Source organism: Marmota flaviventris, chromosome 18 (assembly GCF_047511675.1).
Source record: "Marmota flaviventris isolate mMarFla1 chromosome 18, mMarFla1.hap1, whole genome shotgun sequence".
Taxonomy (NCBI): domain Eukaryota; kingdom Metazoa; phylum Chordata; class Mammalia; order Rodentia; family Sciuridae; genus Marmota; species Marmota flaviventris.
This window is the reverse complement of record NC_092515.1, coordinates 17,879,157-17,894,022: the sequence shown is the minus strand read 5'-3', so window position 1 is coordinate 17,894,022 and position 14,866 is coordinate 17,879,157. Positions and strand designations below refer to the sequence as shown.

Genomic DNA, 14,866 nt, shown 5'->3' with positions numbered 1-14,866 from the left:
CTCGCACGTTTCCGGTTTTCCGGCTGCGGACTACATGTCCCATAGGCCACTGCGATCCAACCAATTTAGCCTGGAACTACACTTCCCAGAGGCCACCGGGGCAACTTCGCCTTGCGCTCTGACTATCCAGGATGTTGTGATTTTTAACCTGGCAGCGACCTTTGGATTTCTGTGAGGAAAATAAAATCAGCGCCCGGCCTCAGGCCGAGGGCTTGCAGACTTGGGCGAGCTCACGGGGTAAGTTGGACTTCTGTGAAGGAAAAGAGTGTGGGGAGCTGTGGGGGTGGGAGACTGAGTCCGCGGCCGCGGGCTGAGCGTGGAGTGGACGGGACACGCAGGACGGCGACAGAGCTCGTCCAGACCGGATCCGAAGCCTGTGTGTGTGCGCGGGAGCTGGGGGGAGGGGCGGAATTGGGAACGTCCGCGCCTGTGACAGGGACCCTGTGTCCCCAGGAAGACTGGGTGCGTGACCTGTGAAGCTGGCTTCTCTCCGCGGCGGGGTGCGCCGCGGTGACCGGTGTTCTGGGCTCCCGTTGCCTTCTGCACCCGTTTCCAAACAGCGACAGGGTCTGTCCCAAACAGGTGGCCCCCAAGCGAGCTCAGTTCTTGAAAGAAGTTTCCCAGCAGGAAGGCTGGGAACTGGTCTGAAGATGGAAATTTTAGAGCTTGAAGTGTTTTCGGGGGGGTCGGGGGGACCGAGAAGATTGGTTGGGAAATCTCCCTCCTCCCAGATGGGGGGTCTGCGGGTGCCAGTTACAGTTTGAGAAACGCGGCATTCCCGGGGCACTGACGACAGGTACTGCCTCCCATTCACTTCCATCCGGTTATATGTGTGAGGAAGGTTTGAGTTTGGCCTGGAGAGGGTTTTCTGAGTCCCCAAAAGGCCTTTTGTCTCCATGGTCTCTTTTTCCAATTCTGTCATTCTTTAAGAGACAGACCCTAACGCAAAGAAATAACTGCTGCCTAAGTAAGATTTAAGATTTAGGAAAATTTGTGTTTCTCTTTTGTACATAAATTATTGTTTTCGGAATATGAGAATATTTACTTTCTTTTGCCTGAAATATTCTCCGGAATTGTGACCTCTCTAGATCTTGTGAATGAGGTCCTGGGAGATTGTGCCTCCGTTCCCTGTGACTGCTCATTCTCTATCTTTTCGTTAATTTCTTGTTCCCTTTGAACAAATCATTCAGATCCTCTTCTGTGCTCTCTTTCTAAGCATTGTGATGGTTTGGTGGAGAAATACAACTCTGAAGTTGGCTTTTAGAACTACTTTTTAGATTCTGATTTGGTAAGGAGGACACTTAGTATCTATGTTGCATGGCATGCTAGGTAACATTTTTGCCTGAGGCATCATTATCAAAGCTTAGCGAAGTAGAAATCAGTTTAATGATTTTAGTAAATATGACAAAGTCGTATTCTGGGTGAAGCTTCTAGAAGTGGCAATGTGATTGTAGATTGGAGCATATATAGGTTGCTCTGTGTCCTGAGAAACTTATTAGGTCTTCTTTGAGTTTTGACTGCAGAGTCTATTTCAGAATCATTAGGCCTTAAGATGCAGTGTGGTGTGCTGTTGAAGAGTATGAGTTTTGAATTTTCAATATCTGATTTTGAATCTTGGTTCTGCCACTTACTAGATGTTTGAGTTTGAACAATCTGTTTATGCATTCTTGTTTACATCTCTAAAATAGGATTGATAATAGTTTCTGCTTCATAAGGATATAAGGATAAGAATGTTTTTTTTTTGGGGGGGGGGGCAATGCCAGGGATTGAACTCAGGGTTGCTTAACCACTGAGCCATATGCCCAGCCCTTTTTAGTATTTTATTTAGAAACAGGATCTTGCTGAGTTGCTTGGGGCCTCACTAAATTACTGAGGCTGTCTTTGAACCTGTGACCCTCCTGCCCCAGCCTCTGGGGCTGCTGGGATTACAGGCATGTACCACCTCATCCAGCAGGATAAGATGTTTTAGTATGTGTAAAGTCCATTAAAACAGTGCCTGGAACATTATACATGTTCAGGAAATATTAACTGTTTATTAGTTAGTAATTCTGGATTATTCTCCTTCAGAATTCAGTAGCAACAGAAATAAACTCAATTGGCTAAAAAAAAGAAATTCTTAAAATGATATATTTGACATTATTTAAGAGCCTTCCAGGTGATCACAACCCACCTGTAAATGCATGTGGAATTGTATGTAGAAAATAAACAGACACACACACATATTTTTCTGGGGAGAAACATTGTGATTTTATTCTATTAACAAAGATACTATGCATCATAAAAATACTTTGAACCATTGATGTGCAAATACTTTAATATCTGATAATGATCTTGTATAAGTTCAGTGTAATGTAAATGGTTAGGTAAAATCATGTGATGAAATTAGATTCTGCCTTCATCACAACTCTGCATCCAGGGGAATAGCTTTATTTGCTGGAGTTTGAATCCTCTTGTTTTTCCTCAAAATTTTGCTTAATGGTAGTTGTGGCATGGTTTGGAAGCTAAAATGAAGAGACAAAAAAAGTTTATCAATTTACGTCATTGGGAATACTAAAGCCTCCTTTTCTTCTTTCAGCTCTGAGTTTCTCTGAAGAGGAACCCCATATTTCAAAAAGCATGACCCAGGTAAGTTAGTATTTATTTTTAAAATAATGGGATTTTTAGATTACATAGCCATTTTCACTAATTAAGCTGAATTGTTCTGCCTAAGAGAACACCATCTAATTGCTTATTGATTCTTCATTGAAAGAATGATGCCAAATAACTGTTTCCTCCTTACAACGTCCTCTGTTCTTCTAATCAGTGTTCATGAATTCATTGAACAAATAACTGTGCAGGAACTATGTGATAAGTCTTTGTGGAAGGGCTATGATAAAATAATGAAGGAGTGAAATCCATGAGAGAATTATTGAGCTTACTCTGTCTTTGGTTTGGTGAGTTAGAGCTGTTGGCTTTACTAGTTCACATATCCAAAGATTCATAGTTTCCCTGAATCCTGATAAATTGGAATTTTTGTATTGATTGATCTCAATCTTAGTATGATGAGATCACATGCTCTTAAGGTTGACAGGGAACTTCACTTTGACATGAAAACATTCATATGGTTTTGCCAGGGGATGTTGAGGGTGATGCTAGGTTAGTATTGTGTAATGGTAGCATACATCTGATTCTGAGTCATCTTCATAATAATCCACTGATTCAAGAACAGCAAAAAGTGTCAAGCGAGGAATCCTGTATAACAATACAAGTATATTTTCCTAAGTAGTAGGTTAATAGATTACAGATTGGGGAAACCCGAGACAGTCCAGTCTACATTTATAAATATGAAATAATTTGCTAACTCTTTGTTGAGAGCCACAGCCCAAGGGGCCCCAGCAAACTTCCAGCTGCCAGCTGATGATTGGCTCACAGTGGCCCCAGCAAACTTCTAGCTGCCAACTGATTGGCTCCTCTGCCGTGATGCTCATTGGGCTGTTTCCCCGCCCTTTCAGACCATGGAGTAATCACTGGGGGACTTTTTTTGGCTCCGCCCATGCAACCCAGCCAATCAGCCTCAAGAGCAGGAGGAGTGGGGGAGGTGGAGAGGCTTGTGGGAAGCTGGTGGTGGCAGTTGGGCTCTGAAGGTTTTCCTGAGGAGCTGTGTGGTGTGGTGTGTGTGTTCTAAAAATAAAGTTCGTTTCTTTTGACAAGTGGCTCCTGAATTGTGCCCAGCCAGACTGTGGCATTTGGTGACCCGTACGGGGAACGACTGAGGGTAAGTGATAAGGTAAACTGCTCTCCCCTGAGGGCAGGGCGAGAGGATGGGTAGCCATTTTAAAATTCTTCTTTTGTTTTATTTCGCTTTTGTTTTAAGTTGCCTGTCCCTGGAGATGAGTGAGACTGAAGAAAAACCGCTCACATCTGAGGAAAAACTATTTGCGTCTGAGGAACAGATAGGGAGAAAGGACGGATGGACATTTCAGGAGGATAGAAAGGCTATTATAATGATTTTGTGTTGTTCCATTTTTGTTTCATTCTGTCTCAGCTTTGTTTGGCGTCATCTTGTTGGGTTGTATTATAGTAGAAATATGGGATCAGAAATTAGTAAAAAACAAACTGAAAGAGTGTTAAGTAAATTGTTAGAGGAAGGAGGCATCCCAGTAAAATCAAGAGCAGTCAGGGCATTCGTTGATACAATACAAAAATGTAGCCCATGGCTTTTTAAGGAGGAGTTGTTAAATATATCACAATGGAACCATCATGGTGAAGATTTAAAAAAAATAGAAAAGAAAAGCCCAGGGACTCTGCCAGTTGGCACATTGCCATTGTGGACGTTCGTATCTTGTTTGCTTAGTCCAAAGCCTTCAGTTCAGACAATGGTAGAGGAAGGAGAAGACATATTGATTCAAGTAAAAGAGAAGGTCTTTCAAGTTAGTCAGACAGAGGAAAAGATTCAAGTAAAAGAGAAGGTCTCTTGAGCTAGTCAGACAGAGGAAGAAAGTTTAGAGCAGAAAAAGCCATCAGGGGAAAAGTTACAACAGGAGACTGCTACTAACACCTTTCTATCACCAGAGGGCTTAAATGTCCAACCAACAGCGCCACCTCCATATGCTGGGAGGCTCCCAATCCCCGCAGTTGATAGTTGGAATCCTGAGACAGGATCTCAAATATTAACATGCCCTGTATTTGAGCAGGCAGGAGGGCAGCGAATTCACCATGCTTTAAATTTCAAAACAGTGAAGCAGCTAAAAGAGGCTGTAACAACCTATGGTCCTCAAGCACCCTTCACTGTAAGCATGGCCCCTTTGGCTGTGGCTCTCAACAACTCTTATCTATAGATGAGTTGTCTTTTATGTCCTCATGGAAAATTTTTATTTCAACAGAAGGAAAAGTACTTTTGATTTGACAGAATGATCTTGAAGCGTAAAGAATTAACAAATTTTGTAATGCCTACTTTTTAAATAGAAATTTACTTGAAAGAAAAAAAAAACATAGTTTTTTTCTCTTAAAGGTAGAGACTAATAGTTCTTGAGATTCTATTAGTTGGTACCTAGCAAGCAGTGTCTTTGTTGTGCTATATCATATGACAGGGGAAATTGTATTATTTTATTCATTTCCCTGTAGGTCTAGAGAATTGAAGTATCTACAACATATAGAAAATTTTGTCTGTAGCAATAAGATTCTTCTACAATATACTGATACTTTGCTTCCCATACAATTCCCATATCATACGCTTCCAGATCACTCGATTGCTATATTATTGTTCTCTTACAACACTGAATCTGAGAAATAACTTCTTTAATTTCACCAGATTTATATGAGTTTGCAGTTTCAGGAATCAGTGACATTCAGGGATGTGGCCATTGCTTTCTCTCAGCAAGAGTGGCAAAGTCTAGATTCTTCTCAGAGAGACTTGTACAGAGATGTGATGTTGGAGAACTATAGGAATTTAGTCTCACTGGGTAAGTTTACCTCTCTCAAATAACTTAAAATGTATTCCCTGAAACTTTGTCCATTATAAATTTTAGGGCTGTCTTAAGTGAACACAATTGATTCTCCATGATCCCAAAGAGTCTAGCTTTGTTAGGCTAGAAAGGATGAAACAAGATTAGAATTCCATTATGGTATAAACACTGACAGAGAGGCCAGGTTACCTATTGTGTTTATGCTCAAAATTGCTATAAATAAATACTCTATTAAAGTCTGACCCATATATAGGCAGAACAGCTAGACAAAGAGTCCTGATATTTTTCAAATATCTGAAGAGCCTGTACAAATGGTGGATTGTATAAACAGGAATCATTTAAAACAATTTACCTTATTTTATTTCTTAGAACATAATTAATCTGATTGTATAGATAAAATGAATATCTCCTCAACTTTGTATTTAAGATTAAATGACTATCTTATAGATGGAAATGACTCAGGAAACTTTTTTTTTTTCCTCAGCAAAATGACCATTGTAATGTGAATAGTTTATGCTGTGCTTACCATGTATGAGTCACTATTGTCGAATCTTTAATAGATACTTATATTAACTGATTTTTATCCTTAGGATCACCTTTAAGACAGGTACTATTTTTACAGTCATTTTAAATGACAGTGCTCTTTAAGTAAATTACATGCTACTTAATAAGATCACATGGCTGATAAGTAGCAAAAGTAAAATTGAACCCAGGCACTTTGTTTCTGCACTCTGTGTTCTCAGTTGCATAGTCATACTTTCTGTTAAAGACACAGAAGATAAATATGTAGATAAGTAGGTATGTAGATAGATACATAGATTTCATTTAAAATAAAACCATTTCCCTGCCTGTCTGGTTACTTGAACTCCTTTTCCCTTTTTTGAAGTATTTATCAAAATTGTTTTAGCCTTTATTAAAAATTAACCAAAGCTCAAGGTATTTTTGAATTAATATTTTTCTTTGCTTTATTATTTGGCATGCTTATTTATAAGCAGGGCATTCTCTTTCTAAACCACATGTGATTACCTTATTGGAACAATGGAAGGATCCATGGGAGACAGGGAGGAAAGATAAAAGAAGACGATGTGCAGGTAAGAGTGAGTCAGGTGTGGAAACCATCACTGCTGGAAACAGCCCAGGTGGTCAGGGAGGAGGCATATCCCTAGGGTGGTTGGAAGTTTTCCTTCAAAGACCTGTGTGGAAAAGGCCTGAGACTTGGGGAAGAAATAGATATCTCACCAAACTTTCCAAAGGAGCCTCATGTTTACCCATTTTAACCCTTATTTGCCTTCTCTTATTTCTCTCTCATTTTATTTGGGGTTTACATTCTTTCCTAGTATAATTTTTCATCTGTATTTTGAATTTGCATCTAGCTTGTCTTTTACATTTAGATTTATTTATATATCCTGAGGTAGTAATATTGGATCAGGCCCAAGAACGAGAAGTAAGGGCTCAAGCCATTTGACTATGTAGAACATCTTAAGTAGGGTGAACAAATACCTTGAGGTAGGAATGAGCTCTGTCAGGAGCAATAAGTGATAGCAGATTAATAGGGAAGAATAAGAAGAAAAAAGGAAGCTAGAGGAGGAGCCAGGTTCTATATAGTTTTTTTATTAATTGTCAAGTATTTGAATTATTTCTCTAAAAGTGACTAGTGGCTATGATCTAATTTATGTTTATCTAATTTTTAAATTTTAAAAATTTCTGTGATATATGAAATAGATACTAGAAAAACACATTAAAATATACAGCTTGATGAGTTATTATAATGGTTCAGAAGATTAAACATTTATAAAAAAATAATGTTAGCCTTCCAGAAAAGTTAAAAAATTATACAAAGATTTTTCATATATCCCTCTCCAGATGAGGAAATAAAATTTTCCTACTGTTGTTTAAGTCTTTCACATGCCTCTGTCTAATTATAAACCCTTTTCCTCCCTCCCTAATTAACCATTTAGCCACTTCAAACTTTTCTAGGTATCCCATATCTCCCACTTTCACACGTTCTTCTCAAATTAGCCTACTAAACATTTTGTTGATTACCTATTGGGGTTTTTGGGTTCTTGGGTTTGTCAAGTAATTTCACACTGCTCTCTTTTCTTTTCCCTGCACAAATATGTAGACCACATAAACCTCAGCTGTATTATCTTGCATCCTCCCACTAATAAAGAGTTTTTAAGAGTACCTTTCCCCGTAGTTTGGGGGTATATGTTGTGTATAGCTTTTTTTGTAGTTTTGCTCTATTGTTTGCTTTGTTTTATGGAAGTTATTTGGTTAAATTAAAAAACAGTCCTAGTACTTCCACCTCAATTCTAACTTCTATTTTAGATAATTGCTGTGGATGTTTGTAGAGGGTAGTCTGAATGGGGACAAGAGTAGTAGAAACTGTGGGTGATAGTATTTGGTTTAGAACATGAATGGTTCCAAAATGGCGAGAAGGTATAGTTTTCATGATATGATATGGAGGCAAAGATGGAAAACAACAGGTTCTGGCTTAAGAAGCTGAAAGGGTAACAGTTGCCTGAGATGATAATGAGAAGGTAGATCTAAAGATACCTGCTTTACCTATGTTAATTTTGAGATGATTATTAATCATCCAGTGAGAGATGCTGAGTAGGCTGTTGAATATGCAGTTCCAGAATTCAGGGAACATTTAGGCTCATGTACAAAAAAAAAAAAAAAAGAAGGATTTATTGGCATATGGCTAGTATTTAAGGCCATAGTACTGGATGAGGTGATCTGGAGGGCCAGAACCCCTGAGAGTATAATAATTCTTGTGAGGCTTTTGGTTCAGAAAAGATGAAACAGGTAAAATCATGTTCTGAAGTTCTGGGGGGAAAGTATTCAATCCAACATACCTTGTATCTTAGCAGACTACTTATATTGCTTTGAGCATATTTTGTTTTAGTTACATATCATATTTGTATCTCCTAACATATGGGAATATTATACTATTCTTAAAGGTGTAGGATTTTGGTTTGTTTTAGCATTTTGCCAACTAAATTAAAAACTACATAAAAAGGTGAAAGAATAATACAATGCCCATCCTTAAAATCTTCATCTAGATTTACAGTGCTTACCACTTTGCTGTATACCTTATATGTATAAAACTTTAGCTATATTATTTAAGTAAGCTTCACAGATTGTAACACTTTATCCTTAAATACTAAGAATAAGTATATTATTCTCCCTAAACTCCCACATCCCCAGTCCCCACACGTGATGTTCCACTGGCAGTACCCACCAAAGGATCATCTTAGGCTCAATTAAGACTAAGGTGGTCTTTGGTGTTTTGGCTCATTCTTTTAGATCACACAAGAGGAACTCCAGCTTGCCAACACAGCAGCATCAACTGTTCCTCTTAATATGAATCCTCGGAGTGTTTCATGCAGGATACACTCACAGTCATCCAAAAAGTAAGGTGCAAAGAAGTGAGGTACACATCAGGCAGGTTTGGGAGTTGCCATGACTTAAAGAAGATATATTTCACAGAATTTAGTATCTGTAACAATGCCATAGGTATAGTCTCCAGGGTCCTCACAAGAGACATGTAATTTAGAAGAGATCTACATTCAGGGAAGCTCAGAATATGGATCGGTCTTTGTATCATATGTATTCATTTTTCATTGTCATTGATTTTATAATTCAAAATAATTATTTGCATATTATTTTTGTCATTAGATTTGTTATTGTTTTTACCAGAGCTCCAAATTAAGTCATCTTTTTTTTTTTTTTTTTTGGACAAACTCATGAAACTCAATTTTTATACTACTTTATTTAGATATGATTGGCATACGAAAAAAGCTGTACATATTTAATATAATTTGATGAGTTTGGAAACCCATCAATCTTAGAAATTATTCTTCCTTTTTAGTATAAGATGACTGAGTCTCACTTTGTACTTCTGCCTCATTCTGGAAATTTATCTGTTCCATCAAGGATTTCCTGATTCATATTAATGGATTATCATTGAACTATTAATATAATACTATCTCTTAATTTTGCTCTAATTTCATTTCTTTTGTTCAGAGATTTGTTTGCAATCAGCTAATTACTACTGTGTGCTTATAGTTCAGTCCTGAATGAAAGATGTGTTGGGCCTGAATTGAGGAATGTATTACTAGTTATCTGTTGCTTCACAACAAATTACCACAAATGCACTAGCTTAACATTAAATTCATATATTATCATATAGTTTTACAAGTCAGAAGTCAGCACAGATTGGCTAAATCAAGGTATCAGTCATAGCTGCTATCATTTGGTACTCAGGGGTCTCTTCCAGGCTCACTGGTTGTTGGCAGAATTTATTTCCTTGTGGCCCCTTCCACCTTTATTTAAGCCAAGAGCTAGTAAGGCTTCTCCTTTTTACACTTTAAATATTTCTTACTTCCCCTTCTGCTGAATCTCTCTGAGCCTCTGTTGTCCTCAGCCAGGAGAAAACTCTAACAAATGTTAAGAGTTTAAGTATCCTTAAATCAACCTATTAGTAGCCTTATTTATAGACCTTTTACCAGGTGGCACAATATATTCATGGGCATGATGAGCAGACAAAGATCATGAGGACCAAAATATTCTTTACTACAGAGGTGTTTGGGAAAAATAAATTAAAATCATAACAGAAAAATCTTAAGTGTAGAATCAGAAACTAGTAGGAAGTCAAGAAATGACGTTTTGGATAAAAAAAGAAAGACATGGACATCCTTAGACAAGGCCAGCAGTTTTTTAGTATTCCTGGTAAAGTGACATTTTACTTATGTAGGATGAGAAAGATCCAGTCGGCAAACAACACATGCCAAAGAATTTTGGGGAGATGGTGCTACCTGCTCATAGAACCAAAAGATGAGAAAATTTGTGTCACATTCTAGGTGCTGAAAGGGGGAAGTGAAGTAAATAGGGAACAAAGGGAGCTGTGGCTTCATAGGAGGCCTGACATGTAAACAGGGACTGCATTATTTATAAAAAGGCATATGGGTTTAATCTAAATGTAGAAAGAAACTATGAGAGGATGAAATATGGGTTATAAAAGTTTCATCTGTGTCAGAAACATTTGTTAGAAATGTTAAAAATATCAATGCCCAAGAACTTCTCTGTATATCCTGATTCAGGGCTCTAGATAGTGCTTGAACATTAGTTTAGTTTAGTTTTGTTTTTTTAACAAGCCCTTTGAAGATTTTGATCTATACCTAAATATCAGAAATGAAACATTTCACTAATCACTAATCTTACTATGAACTCCCATTAACTCTGCATTTTTTTCTTTTTGAATTTTATAGTAATTATTATCTAAGCTTTTTAATTTTTTTAAGCTGTTTATTTCTAGTTTATTTTTTCAATTTTTATTTTCTCTTTCATAGAAATTATTTTTTCTTATTTGGAAAAAGAAACTTTTTGGTTTTTTAAAATTTCTTTCAGATTTGCAGTTGGAGAAGGAAATAGTCAGCCTTGAAGAAATTCCCCCTTATGAAAAATGTACATCTTTTGCTCTACATCAAAGAGTTCTTAGTAGAGAGCAACCATGTGAATGTCAAGAATATGGGAAGACTTTCTGTCAAGGCTCAAAGCCTGTTCCACACAAGAAAATACATTGTAGTGAAAACCCCTACAAATGTAAAGAATGTGGGAAGAGCTTTAGTAGTGGACATCAACTCACTATGCATCAGAGATTGCACGTTGGTGAGAAATCCTATGAACGTAAGGAATATGAGAAGAGCTTTAGTCCTTTTTCATACCTTATTCAACATCAAAAAACTCACATTGTTGAGAAACCCTATGAATGTAAGGAATGTGGGAAGACTTTCACTAGGGAATCAGCCTTTGTTAAACATGGGAGAATTCACACTGCTGAGAAACCTCATGAATGTAAGGAATGCGGAAGGACTTTTAACAGTAGCCATCAATTTATTGTACATCAGCGTATCCATATTGGTAAGAAACCACATGAATGTAGGGCATGTGGAAAGGCTTTTTACAGTGGCTCATATCTTGTTCAACATCAAAGAATCCATAATGGTGAGAAACCCTATGAATGTGAGAAATGTGGGAAAGTTTTTACAGCATATGGAAAACTTATTAGGCATCAGAATATTCACACTGGTGAAAAACCTTTCGTATGTAAGGAGTGTGGAAAGGCCTTTAGGCTTAATTCTTTTCTTAATGCACATCAGCGAATTCATGCAGCCGTAAAACCCTATAAGTGTAAGGAATGTGGGAAAACCTTTAGTCTTGCCTCATATCTTATTCAACATGAAAGACTTCATACTGGTGAGAAGCCCTATGAGTGTAAGGAATGTGGGAAGGCCTTTACTACCTTTTCATACCTTGTTCAACATCAGCGAATTCATACTGGTGAAAAACCTTATGAATGTAAAGAATGTGGGAAGGCCTTTGCTACTAGCTCATCCCTTGTTCAGCATCAGCGAATTCATACTGGTGAAAAACCCTATGAATGTAAGGAATGTGGAAAGGCCTTTACTGTGTATGGACAACTTACTCGACATCAAAGTACTCATACTGGTGAGAAACCCTTTGAATGTAAGGAGTGTGGAAAGGCCTTTAGGCTTAGTTCTTTTCTTAATGCACATCAGCGAATTCATGCAGCAGTAAAGCCCTATGAGTGTAAGGAATGTGGGAAAGCCTTTAGTCGTGCCTCATATCTTATTCAACATGAAAGACTTCATACTGGTGAGAAGCCCTATGAGTGTAAGGAATGTGGGAAGGCATTTAGTTCTAGCTCATACCTCATTAAACATCAAAGAATTCATACTGGTGAGAAACCCTATGAATGTAACAGATGTGGGAAAACCTTTACTGCTTATGCTCAACTTGTTGGACATCAGAGTGTTCATACTGGTGAGAAACCCTTTGAATGTAAGGAATGTGGGAAGGCCTTTAGGCTTAGCTCTTTTCTTAATGCACATCAGCGATTTCATGCAGGGATAAAGCCCTATGAGTGTAAGGAATGTGGGAAAGCCTTTAGTCGTGCCTCATATCTTGTTCAACATCAAAGAATTCATACTGGTGAGAAACCCTATGAGTGTAAGGAATGTGGCAAGGCCTATAGTACTGGCTCATACCTTGTTCAGCATCAGAGAATTCATGCTGTTGAAAAACCCTTTAAATGTAATGAATGTGGCAAGGTCTTGATTAGTCACCATCAACTTACTGTACATCAAAGGGTTCATACTGGCGAGAAACCCTATGAATGTAAGGAATGTGGCAAGGCCTTTAGAGTGCATGTACATCTTACACAGCATCAGAAAATTCATATTGATATGAAGCCCTATGAATGTAAGGAATGTGGAAAGACTTTTAGTCGGGCCTCGTACCTCATACAACATGAGAGAACTCATACTGGTGAGAAGCCCTATGAGTGTAAGGAATGTGGGAAGGCCTTTAGTACCTTTTCATACCTTGTTCAACATCAGCGAATTCATACTGGTGAAAAACCTTATGAATGTAAAGAATGTGGAAAGGCCTTTGCTACTAGCTCATCCCTTGTTAAACATAAGAGAATTCATACTGGTGAAAAACCCTATGGATGCAGAGAATGTGGAAAGGCCTTTGCTGTGTATGGACACCTTACTCGACATCAGAGTGTTCATACTGGTGAGAAACCCTTTGAATGTAAGGAGTGTGGAAAGGCCTTTAGACTGAATTCATTTCTTACTGAACATCACAGGATACATACTGGTGAGAAGCCCTTTCAATGTAAAAAATGTGGGAAGGCCTTTAGGCATAGTTCAGCCCTTAAAGCACATCAGAGAAAGCATATGGATGTACAATCCTAAGAATTTCAGAAATATGGGAATCTTTTTTCTTTCTTTCCTTTTCTTCTTTTTTTTTTTGGTACTGGGAATTGAACTCAGGGACCCTCCACCACTGAGCTACATCCCCAGCCCTATTTTGCATTTTACTTAGAGATAGGGTCTCACTGAATTGCTAAGCACCTTGATGTTGCTGAGGCTGGCTTTGAACTCACAATCCTCCTACCTCAGCCTCCTGAGCTGCTGGGATTACAGGTGTATGCTACTACACCCATCGGAAGTCTTTTTTATATATGGTTCAATCATTGTTCAGTATACTGGTAAGAAACTTTTGAAGTAAAGAATGTTGGTAGACCTTTTGAAAATATTCTCATCTTTCTTAACAGATGCTCCTTGACTTGCAAAGAGATTATGTCCCAATAAACAGATAGAAAACACATTTAATGTAGTATAACTAATCTACCAAACACCATCGTTTAGCCAAACATACTTTAACCTTTTTCAGAACAATTACATTAATTTGTAGGCAAGTCATCTAACACAAAGCCTATGTCATAATAAAATGTTGAATATATCAGTAATTTATTGAAAAAAATCAAAATTTGAAGTACAGTTTCTAATGAATACATATCACTTTCACATAATCCAAAAGTCAAAAGATTGTTAAGTCAAACCATCATTAAGTCAGGGACCCTCTGTTTTAGAGAATTCATAATGTAATTCAGAAAATAGGAAAGCTTCCATTTGTCTTTCTTGTGTTTACAGTATCAGAATTGGTGGACAATTGAGGAAAGGTGGGAAACATTAATACTTAGTTCTCACAGCTTGGATATTCTGAAATTTTGTGTGCTGTATTCTAATATAACTGAATGAATAAGAATATGTAAATAAAACCTCCCTGTAACTCTGAAGCCATTGTTGAACTTTAGGTAATTCATCTTGGTTTTTAAAAACTATTTCATGTAATACAGTGAAAGCCTTTAGCAACATGTTAACTATCATCATCATTCCACAGGCCTGTTGATAATATACTCATACTCATCACCTCAAGGCATTGTTTTAAAGTGTTGATAATAAAGTCTATGTTCTTGTAAAAACCTGTTCTCAATAATAGTTTTGTTTGGTTGGTTGGGTGGGTTTTTTTTTTTTTTTTGTACCTGGGATTGAACTCAGGGAAGCTTAACCACTGAGCCACATCCACCGCCCTCCACTGAGCCACATCTACTGCCCTTTTATTTTTTATTTTGGGACAGGGTCTGGCTAAGTTGCTTGGAGCCTTGATAACTTGCTGAAGTTGCTTAGAATTTTCAATCCTCCTGCCTCAGCCTCCTGAGCCACTGGGATTATAGGCATGTGCCACTGAACCTGTTCTTTTGATTTTTTTAAATAAATCAAGTGAAAATTTGAGAGTTAACCCCTAAAGATATAATTAATCGATAAATGCCTCTGTATCCACTCATCCATTTTAGATAAATCTTTCCAGATAAAACAGAAAGAAAGAACAGGAGAGGTGATTCATGTAGAGATCATTTCATAAGGTGAGTTACAATTCTTGAAAGATCCACTGTTCAATGTGTTGACACTAGCCTATGGTCCACATTATTTGTCTAAAATTCAAGGTAAATTAAAAATCAATAATAGAGTAGCAAATATAAGTAA

General features: G+C 37.7%; 1 protein-coding gene across 5 annotated transcripts; it reads left to right on the top strand.

The window, feature by feature from the left end:
* Nucleotides 1-102: 102 nt before the first annotated feature.
* Znf30 (zinc finger protein 30) lies at nt 103-14,304 on the top strand. 5 transcript variants are annotated; one of them, XM_071605173.1, is made up of 5 exons: nt 103-237; nt 2,576-2,625; nt 5,309-5,441; nt 6,437-6,535; nt 10,857-14,304. In XM_071605173.1, the coding sequence occupies exons 2-5, from the start codon at nt 2,617-2,619 to the stop codon at nt 13,229-13,231; spliced, it is 2,616 nt and encodes an 871-aa protein (XP_071461274.1). In that variant the 5' UTR covers nt 103-237; nt 2,576-2,616; the 3' UTR covers nt 13,232-14,304. The 5 variants fall into 5 exon arrangements, with proteins under 5 accessions (XP_071461274.1, XP_071461270.1, XP_071461269.1 ...); XM_071605169.1 differs by having other exon boundaries at nt 5,291-5,441; nt 6,440-6,535; XM_071605168.1 differs by having other exon boundaries at nt 5,291-5,441.
* The last annotated feature ends 562 nt before the right edge of the window (nt 14,305-14,866 follow it).

What these genes read in the sequence shown, in the direction of transcription:
- Znf30 (XM_071605168.1), top strand. An exon ending in TAGGAATTTAGTCTCACTGG is followed by an intron (nt 5,442 to 6,436) that starts GTAAGTTTACCT and finishes CTTATTTATAAG; the next exon opens with CAGGGCATTCTCTTTCTAAA. An exon ending in TAAAAGAAGACGATGTGCAG is followed by an intron (nt 6,536 to 10,856) that starts GTAAGAGTGAGT and finishes AATTTCTTTCAG; the next exon opens with ATTTGCAGTTGGAGAAGGAA.